This window comes from Thamnophis sirtalis, unplaced genomic scaffold (assembly GCF_051295495.1).
Source record: "Thamnophis sirtalis isolate CommonGarterSnake01/CBP01778 unplaced genomic scaffold, rThaSir2_p1.2 scaffold_66, whole genome shotgun sequence".
In the NCBI taxonomy this organism is placed as follows: domain Eukaryota; kingdom Metazoa; phylum Chordata; class Lepidosauria; order Squamata; family Natricidae; genus Thamnophis; species Thamnophis sirtalis.
In genome coordinates this window covers 43,643-53,505 of record NW_028261446.1, presented here as the reverse complement: position 1 = coordinate 53,505, position 9,863 = coordinate 43,643, and the positions used below count along the sequence as shown (strand labels likewise).

Here is a 9,863-nt window from a genome sequence, read left to right as displayed (position 1 = left end):
TTGGTTTTGTATGCCGCCCACTCCCGAAGGACTCCGGGCGGCTTACAATAAAACAGGGGAAGTGGATAAATAAGACAATACAACAATTTAAAACACGACAACATTCACAGACGAAGTGGGGCTGGATACTTCAACAGCCCCCAGCCTTCCGGAACAGCCGGGACTTAGTAGCTTTACGGAAGGCCGGGAGGGTAGTAAAGGGTCCGGATTTCAAACGGGGAGCTCGTTCCAGACAACTTCGAGTTGCCACCACACTGCCCTTGCGATTGAAGTTCGTCGTACCATCGTTCCCCCCCCTTCCCTCCCCACCAGACTCCACAATTGCACCAGGTCTTATGAATATATTTTATTGGCTTCGGAAAGCACAATGGAGTTTCAAAATACGTTTCCCAAAGATACAGTATGTACAAAATAACAACAACAACAACAACAACCACGCAGAGAACTTTTGGAAGTCCCAACATCGGGACTGCGAGCTTCTAAAATCCTCCTCCTGTTTCTTCTGGCCTCCCCCACTTTTCTTTTTTCTCCAAATCTTAACGACAGTTAGTTCTTCAGACCCGTAGTAATAGTAGTAAGCAGTCAGCAGCTCCCAAGTTATTTTTGGAGAAAAGAAAAAAGACTTCCCCCCCCCCCTTTCTAACACAGGGCAAGGCTTTACCAGCAGGGGATTTAAATAGCAGAAAGTGTTTTTTTTTAAAAAAAGGATTCCTCCCACCCCCACCCCCACCCCAGTCTCGCTGCTGTGAAGGATCCGCAATCCAGATGGTCGTTGGGACCAACAGATGAAAGAGTTTAGTTTGAGAACTTTTCAAATGTGTATTTCGTTTGGCAGTCAAGGGGCGATTGTCTTGTCCGATCGGGCCTGTTTACGAAATGCTTCGGTCAGCATCTTTGCAGGACTGAGGGGTGGAGAGGGATGTCAGTTCCAGTTTGTGACAGTGATTTCACCCTTTTAGTCTGATTATCCGGGCCTCGAATGCCCTCGTGTGCCCTCCGCACCCCCCCCTCCCCTCCGGAATTCTTCTTGCTATGGAGAATGGAAAAGCTCTTTGCAAGAGGACGGTCGGGGAGGGGGGGGGTGTCTTACTTTTAAAGAGGCATTTTTTTGCCTAGATTGTAGTCCTATACATTTAAAACAACAGTTGCATCTTTTGGACCAGAATTACTTGCTCTTACTGTTAAGTAAATACACACTCTGCCTCAAGCAGCTGAATCGGGGGAAGCAATGGGTTGGCTTTTAAGTAACTCACTATGCCTTGATCTCTTAAAGCGGAAATTTTGAGTAGTTCAGAGAACTGGCAAATGCCACCTCTGGCTGTTGGCCCCAGGAATGGGGAAGAAATGGAGATTTCGCAGTATCCTTCCCCTGCCACGCCCACCAAGCCACACCCACAGAACCGGTAGTAAAAAAATAGCAATAGCAATAGCAGTTAGACTTATATACCGCTTCATAGGGCTTTCAGCCCTCTCTAAGCGGTTTACAGAGTCAGCATATCACCCCCAACAACAATCCGGGTCCTCATTTCACCCACCTCGGAAGGATGGAAGGCTGAGTCGACCTTGAGCCGGTGAGATTTGAACAGCCGAACTGCAGATAACAGTCAGCTGAAGTGGCCTGCAGTACTGCACCCCTAACCGCTGCGCCACCTCGGCTCCTTCAAAAGAATTGAATCTCAACACTGGGCAAGGCAGATGCTGAAACGGGTTCTGGATTCAGCCTCTGAGTTCAGAAAAGGGAGATTGGGAGGGAGAGGAGGAAGGAAGTGGATTTCGCAGGAGGGCTATTGAGTTCCCAAGAAAACCAGCCCGTTAGTTCTCAAATCCTGGTTGTACGCGAACACGGACGGGAGCTCAGGCCAAGAGCTTGTATCCCAGAGAGATGGAAAGAAACTGCAGGATGGCGAGAAGGACCGAGCTGGCTTGGGTCACCGAGACCGAACTGTGTGGACCTTTGGTGGATTGGTGGGAAGACGCTAGGTTGTGGTGGAATGAGGTGGAGTTGATGTGGCGGTGACCATCGGTAGGGTTGCTCAGAAGAGTCGGCTTGCCGGTGCTGCTGGTTGGCCGGGAGACGGAAGATGATGACATTGAGCTGAACGCCTCTGAGAAGGAAAAATGGAAGCAAGGTTAGATGAGTCCTTTGGCTGATGGAGAAATGGGGAGAGCTACTGTTCCTGTGATGTCAGCCCAGATGTTTAGGCCAGCCGCCATCTTTTCTTTTGAATCTTTGGCCTGCCACACTTTCTATTATTCTACTATGCCTTTTCTATGGTGGGAAAATGGGAGGGGGGAATTGTATGGAGTTAGATGCTATGTAGCCATAACAACATTCTTTCTAGAAAGCCAAGGTCATCCTTTGTCTCTGCACCTGACCAGAACTGGATGGGTGGATTGGATTGGATTTATTAAATTTATAGGCCGCCCAATCCTGAAGGACTCCGGGCGGCTTACAGAAAATGAATTTTAAAAAGAGTTAAAAACAAACAAAGGAGAACAGATTAAAAGAAGCACATCATGCACCCAGTCTAATCGGGGCTGGACCTCGGTCGAGAGGTCAACAGCCCCAGGCCTGCTGGAATAGCCAGGTTTTAATAGCCTTTCGGAAGGCCATGAGAGTGGGTAGGGTCCGGATCTCTGGGGGTAGTTCATTCCATAGGGTCGGAGCGGCTACAGAGAAGGCAGAAGCTACCAGCATGGCAGTGGGAGATTGGACCATGGGATGGACTTGTGGATGTGGGGGCAAGATCTTGAACTTTAAGTTTGGTGAGGAAAATTGAGAAGCTTTCAGAGTCTGGTTTTCCCAGATGTGCCAACATGGCTCTCTTCATAAACTGGAACTTTGAGGAATCCTTTGCCTTGGACTCTGATTTAATTTCGGATGCTATTTGGAACCTTGACACCAGACATCTTTAGAAACCCTTGACACCTGCTCTTGAGTAGGAAGAGGTGATATTTGCTGGTTCTCCGAACCACTCAAAATTTCAGCTACCGGTTCTCCAGAACCTGTCAGAACCTGTCAGGATTTCACCTCTACCATAATCCCTTATGGGGTGGAGTTTGGGCAACTGAACGGAGTTAGCAGAATGTTTTAATGGCCAGCTACCCTTCCTGTCCCCAATGCGGAGTTTTGTTCAGCAGATACATATTCTCATTGTTCCCAGAGAGAGAAATACCTGCCTCTACCTAGGATTGAACTCACAGCCTCCTCACTGTGAGGCGAGAACTCCACCTCTAGGTGACCGCACCACTCCCTCTTGACCATTTTGATAGTCCCCTAAAAATGCCCCAGCCTCCCAAGCTGTCTTGGGGAAGGAGAGCAACACGGCACAAATGGAAATGCTTCCACTTAATTATGTTCTAGCTTTACTCAGTGCTTTGAATCACCTCCAAATCATGTTGCAAATATCCCTGTTTTCCTGAGCTGTTTTTCCCCCAGGAACCTGCTAAAATTACCTTTTTCCAGGGTCCTGGTCTGGAGCAGGGTAGTTCCGTTGAGGAAGGTGACGAAGGCTCTGTTTGCAAACAGACAAGCAGAAAAAGACAGGGTTGAGAAAAAGAAGAGAAGCTGGATCATGAGAAAGTCAATCATTGTTAGGGTTTTTATGCACAGAATTTAGGAAAGCAGGAATCACTGTTTAATTTTAGTTTCAAATGTCCGGCTTCCTGTCATCCTGTACCAGAATGAGGCAGAATGGTTTAGGAGAGCAAGCTTGAGTATTCAGTTATTTGTGGGATTCATACAAGGCATTTCCTGGTGTTCAGAGCCACAGTATTAAAACGCTGATTAATCATAAAAGGAATGAAACAATTCCATAGCTGGCAGATGGTATAAGCTAGTCTTGGATGCATGGATGGAAGGAAGGAAAGAAGGAAGGAAAGAGATGGGAATGGAAGGAAGGAAATGGAAATTGAAGGTGGGAAAGGAGGAAGGAAGGAAATATATAGGAATGAGGGAGGGAAGGAAGGAGATGGGAATGGAAGGAAGGGAATGGAAGGAAGGAAAGAAGGAAGGAAGGAGAGATATAGGAATGAGGGACAGAAGGAAGGAAGGAGATGGGAATGGAAGGAAATGGAAATTGAAGGAGCGAAAGGAAGAAGGAAGGAAATATATAGGAATGAGGGAGGGAAGGAAGGAGATGGGAATGGAAGGAAGGGAATGGAAATTGAAGGAGCGAAAGGAGGAAGGAAGGAAATATGTGGGAATGAGGGAGGGAAAGAAGGAAGGAGATGGGAATGGAAGGAAGGAAATGGAAATTGAAGGAGGAGAAAAAGGAAGGAAAGAAGGAGAGATATAGGAATGAAGGAAGGAGGGAAGGAGATGGGAATGGAAGGAAGGAAATGGAAATTGAAGGAGGGAAAGGAGGAAGGAAGGAAATATATAGGAATGAGGGAGGGAAGGAAGGAAGGAAGGAGATGGGAATGGAAGGAAGGAAATGGGAATGGAAGGAAGGAAAGAAGGAAGGAGAGATATAGGAATGAGGGACAGAAGGAAGGAAGGAGATGGGAATGGAAGGAAGGAAATGGAAATTGAAGGAGCGAAAGGAGGAAGGAAGGAAATATATAGGAATGAGGGAGGGAAAGAAGGAAGGAGATGGGAATGGAAGGAAGGAAATGGAAATAGAAGGAGGGAAAGGAGGAAGGAAGGAAATATATAGGAATGAGGGAGGGAAGGAAGGAGATGGGAATGGAAGGAAGGGAATGGAAGGAAGGAAAGAAGGAAGGAGAGATATAGGAATGAGGGACAGAAGGAAGGAAGGAGATGGGAATGGAAGGAAGGAATGGAAATTGAAGGAGGGAAAAAGGAAGGAAAGAAGGAGAGATATAGGAATGAAGGAAGGAGGGAAAGAGATGGGAATGGAAGGAAGGATGTGGGAATGGGAGGAGGGAGGGAGGGAGGGAGAGATTAGGCTGAAAAACCATTCTCTGTGTTTGGCCCTCGGGATTTCCATCTTTCAGCCTCACTTTCCACACAGGATTATGGCAAATATATAATACTAATAATACTAACTAATAATACTAATAATAATAATAATGCGCAGGCACATGCATTTGTGTGCCTCCTGCCTCCTTTAAAGACGGAGCACCTGAGCATTTGAAGCATCCTCTGCCAGCTCCTCGGAGGAATTCCTCTCCACCCCCCCCCACCCCACCTCCCCAATGTGGGACCCCTCACCTTATTTCTGCCGATCCAACGTTGGTGTTGCTTGAGGAAATCCAGCGCGTCCTCATGCTGGACCCGGAGAGGTTTTTCTGCATGAGGCTGTCAGTGTTGCTGCACTGGACCAGCAGGCTCCCCTCTTCCCACAGCCCCCCACTGTTGTCCTCCGCCGAAGGCACAACTTGCAAGATGGCGGAAGAGGCGTTCTCTGCCCCGGTGATCGATACTGCCAAGGAAAGGAGGAGGAAGAAGAAGAGGAGGAAAATTTGAGTTTGGAAGGAGAAGCCAAACACGCTTGAGATGCCGGAGGGAAATTCCAACCTGGGATTTGAGATCTCCAGCATTCCTCGCCTGTGGGCTGCCTCTGACTCACAAGGTGGGGCCCTCAGTCCAGGCTGCGTTTCGACCAAGCCTGGACTGGCATTAAAAGTTGTGAAATGGGGAAGACGCCCACAGGGGAACCAAGAGAGCAGGCCGAACGCTTTCACAGCTGGCCTCGGTCTTCCGTTCTGCAATAGGGGCACAAGCCAGCCAACCTGCCTCGGTGGCGTTTTGGAAACCTTCCTCTCCTTATTGCCCCGGTGTCTTAACGCTCTCTTCTGATGGAGAATTGACGCTTTGGAATGGATCGAACGCACGATTCTCCTTTCTAGTGACTCGGTTTTTATTATTTTTTTGCCAAGAAAACGCCTAGAAACTTTTCTAGGCCAGGTGCTCTTCCCGCGTTACCTCCACAAAACTGCAATGCTGCAATTTCTCCTTTTACCCATCGCACCGTGAATTCTGCATTGCTTGGAGGGCCGTGGCGAAGAACAGTCCTCGCCTATTCCTCACGTTAATGTTCCCGACAGTGAGAACAATTAACCACTGGGACGGAGGTTGCCTCCAGAGATCGTGGGTACTCCACCACCGGAGGCTTTTAAGGAGAAACTGGACCGCCAGAGTGGTATAGGGTCTCCTGAGCAGGGGGCTGGACTAGAAGACCTCCAGGGTCCCTTCCAACTCTTGTTATTCTGTAATTCTGTAAGGGTCTCCTGTCTGAGCAGGGGGCTGGACTAGAAGACCTCAAAGGCCCCTTCCAACTCTTGTTATTCTGTAATTCTGTAAGGGTCTCCTCTCTGAGCAGGGGGCTGGACTAGAAGACCTCTAAGGCCCCTTCCAACTCTTGTTATTCTGTAATTCTGTAAGGGTCTCCTGTCTGAGCAGGGGGCTGGACTAGAAGACCTCAAAGGCCCCTTCCAACTCTTGTTATTCTGTAATTCTGTAAAGGTCTCCTGCTTGAGCAGGGGGTTGGACTAGAAGACCTCCAAGTTCCCTTCAAGCTTTATTTTTTCTGTAATTCTATAAGGGTCTCCTGCCTGAGCAGGGGGTTGGACTAGAAGACCTCCAAGTTCCCTTCAAACTCTCCGATTCTGTGAATGGCAACCATAAGAAGCCCTGCGATTTCCTTCCTCCCTCCGTTCTCGAGTCCCTGCATGCCTCAAACTCCCTTTGGGGCATGCTAAATTCTGCAAAGATGATTTAAAAAAAACAAAATAAAACCTGGAACGATTCTTCTATTAATTCCCTGGACCCAGAAGGCGGATACTAACAGGGAGAGCTGAAATAATGGCGAGGGAATTTTCCACACCAAAGAACCAAAGCCAAGGCGGGGCCAGCCGTGAATCGGCACCTTACCTGTATAGATGTCGTTGGGGGTATAATCGCGGGGCTCCACGTCCAGCCGGAAGGAGCCCTGGGGCACCGTCTTCTTGACCACCTCGCAAGCGGGTGGTTGGCAGAAAGCCGGCGAAACCAGCAGGGCCCCCAGGGAGAAGAGTGAAAACGTGAACTTCAGCCAAGCCATCTTCCCAATCTTCTTCCTTTATTTCTTCTGTCCTCTTCCTCTTTCTCTTCTCAGTAGGCTTCACCTGGTCAGCCCTGGAGATCTTTGGCAAACGGGCCACCAGCCAAGCTCTTATATGCTCTGGAGGTTGCACATTCCTTCTCCTCTCACACCCTCCCCGGTGGGAGGTTTTCCGATGGTGACACATCGGGGTGCTCTACTTGCCCGGCTGCTGCTGCTGCTGCTGAACGAAACTCACATGACCTATGAGACTATGGGAGCCCCCCAGGGGTGGGGAAGGGGGAGAAGGTAACGATGACTGAGATTGCCTTGCGGGCGTGGTCTACGTGGAGGAGATGTAGTCCTTCCTCGCTAGTCCTCCAAGCAGCCCAGCTGGTTTTCTGCCAAGAGTTTCTATTTTGGTTTCTGTATCTGGGTCTGCATCTCCAGAGTGGAAAGTTTTCTCTAGATGGATCAGGAATTCTTTTCTTCCCTCTCTCTCTCTCCAGGAAAATGGAGAATATTTGCCAAGGAATGTAGTAGCCCAGGCAGGAGAGAATGGCAGCCAAGAATCTGGAGGAATTCCTCTTTTTTCCCCCCCCTCCAATTTGCACATTTTTTAAAAATTTATTATAAAGTTTTTTATTAGTTAAACATTAAAAACATTGGACACAGTGTGTGACATTTCTGGCATAAACGTTTCCATATAGTGATTTAGATGGTACAGCAATTACATTTTATATCAATTACACAGGAATGTGTAAGATTACCTCTCCGTTGATCCTTTCTATTATATAATTACTAATCATAACAAATACGTATCCTATTCCTGCCTGTCACACATTCTTAATACCACGTTCTCCAATTCTCAACTTGTCTGTGTTTTTATATCCCGGCTTTTTCCCCCCTTCCTTTCTAACCATCGGAGGAGCCACTTGTCCCAGATGGTATTCCATCTCCTCCTTGTCTTTGAGCTCTAAGAGTCAGCCTGTCCATCTCTGCTCACATCAGTATCCTATTTATTATTTCTTGTTCCGAGGGGGGGAGGCTCTTTGTCTTTCCATTTTTGCAATTTGCACATTTTTTAGGGAAAGGCAACCCTCCCCCTTTTGCCAGCTGCAAGCAAAGTTTATTGCCTTGGGGGCTTCTAGTCTCACCCCTCCCTTAAGTGAAATGCAAGCAGCATTTCTGAAGGTAGAGATTCCATGGTTAAAAAGGGTTACCTTTTGGGCATGCTAAACACACACACACACAAACACATTGTTATTAAGGGACTAATAATAAAAAAAAAGATAGACTCAGGCCTGATAAGGAACCATAAAGGCTCAAATTCCTTGAATCGGGTAATTCCGATAAAACAATCTCCTTCGGGGTTAAAAGCCAACCAGAGAAGACAATAGCCAATGTGTCACTGCTCAAGGAATTATTTGCACAGCAAATTCCCTTCGGCCTTCAGGAAGGGGACGACGCTGCCAGCTTCAGGTCTCCTTTCGGGCCTGGGAGACCCGGCTGCTTTCGATTGCCTTTCCAGGCCAGTTGCTCTCCGGCTCCCATCAAGTCCAACGTGGGTGTGGTGGTCCAGAAAGATCTAGGCATTCAGGTGCAGAAGTTTGGACAAGTTGGATGCAAAGTCACCAGGCTGATTTTTCAAATGTTGCTGTGCCTTTCGGAAATAACCTTAGCCAGGAAGTGCTTTGTAGTGTTTTTGTTGAGAGGAGAAATAAATAACTTGGGATTTATGGGTCTGATGGTTAGCATAGCAGAAGAAGGGAGGAGAGAGGGGGGGGGGAGGAGAGAGAGAGAGGCATAATTGCTGTAAAGAAAACTGAACCTTCCCTCCCTCCCTCCCATTTTTCTCTTTCCTCCCTTCCTTCCTTCCCTCCCATTTTTATCCTACCTTCCTACCTTCCTTCCCTATCATTTTTCTCCTTTCTTCCTTCCCTCCCTCCCATTTTTCTCCTTTCTTCCTTCCCTCCCTCCCATTTTTCTCCTTTCTTTCTTCTTTCCTTCCCTTCCTCCCATTTTTCCTTCCTTCCTTCCTTCCTTCCTTCCTTCCTTCCTTCCTTCCTTCCTTCCTTCCTTCCTCCCTGTCCCTCTCCCTCCCTTCCTCATTTCATTTCCAATCTGTAAAATATGTCTTTGAACAATTTATTTTAAAAAACGAAACAACTGTAGTCTATAATCCATACTTTGGTACGTTCGGTCTGGGTATGACTACTACCCCTGGCCTAGGAATCAAGGGCCATCCTTTTTCCAGAAGGACATCTTAACCTTAAGACGTAAAGAGATGTTGCTAGAGGCTCCAGGGGGTGTGGGAAGCCTGGGGGCCTTTTCCAAATTTAATACTTCTCTGTGTTCATATAAACACAACTCCATTCCTTTCTCCTGTCTCAAGTCTGATAAAATTTGCACGCACAAAAGGCTTCCCTTTTAAGACTGCACCAAGGGGGGAGGGTCTTCCTTGCACCTGAGGGAGAGAGGGAGGGAGGGAGGGAGGGAGAGAGAGAGAGAGAGAGGGAGAGAGAGAGAGAGGCTGATTCCCTGCCCTTCCATAAGAACTCACCAGAATTCATTTTCCAGATAGAAATCCTTCTGCCTTCCCACTTTCCCTTCGTTTATGGAGGAGATTTGCCTGCTGACTGGCATCTAACAGGGTCTGGGTGGGTGGGTGGGTGGCCTTCAGGAATTAATTACGCAGGAAAATGCAGGAAAAAACAAAAGTCCTATCGTAATTCACGGAAATCATAAAAATTCAAAATCCATTTCCCCAAATGAGGCAGTTGAAATTTATAACGAATTTCCCCCCCCAAATGATGACAGCAAATATTGGAGTAATCAGAAGTTGTTCTTTTTTTTTTTTTTAAAGGATGATTAAGT

The 9,863-nt window shown here is 47.5% G+C and overlaps 1 protein-coding gene across 1 annotated transcript; it reads right to left on the bottom strand.

The window, feature by feature from the left end:
• Positions 1 to 749: 749 nt before the first annotated feature.
• LOC148042202 (placenta-expressed transcript 1 protein-like) lies at positions 750 to 7,190 on the bottom strand. Its single transcript, XM_087703190.1, has 4 exons — positions 6,839 to 7,190; positions 5,177 to 5,387; positions 3,457 to 3,515; positions 750 to 2,105 (listed from the first exon to the last, which is right to left on the bottom strand). Exons 1-4 carry the CDS (start codon positions 7,005 to 7,007, stop codon positions 1,855 to 1,857), a joined length of 690 nt encoding a protein of 229 aa, XP_087559316.1. The 5' UTR covers positions 7,008 to 7,190; the 3' UTR covers positions 750 to 1,854.
• Positions 7,191 to 9,863: the final 2,673 nt, after the last annotated feature.

Coding starts and splice junctions, on each gene's coding strand:
- LOC148042202 (XM_087703190.1), bottom strand. CDS start 7,007: ATGGCTTGGCTGAAGTTCACGTTTTCACTCTTCTCCCTGGGGGCCCTG. Junction 5,388..6,838: donor CCCCAACGACATCTATACAG/GTAAGGTGCCGA, acceptor TTTCCTTGGCAG/TATCGATCACCGGGGCAGAG. Junction 3,516..5,176: donor GTTGGATCGGCAGAAATAAG/GTGAGGGGTCCC, acceptor GTTTGCAAACAG/AGCCTTCGTCACCTTCCTCA.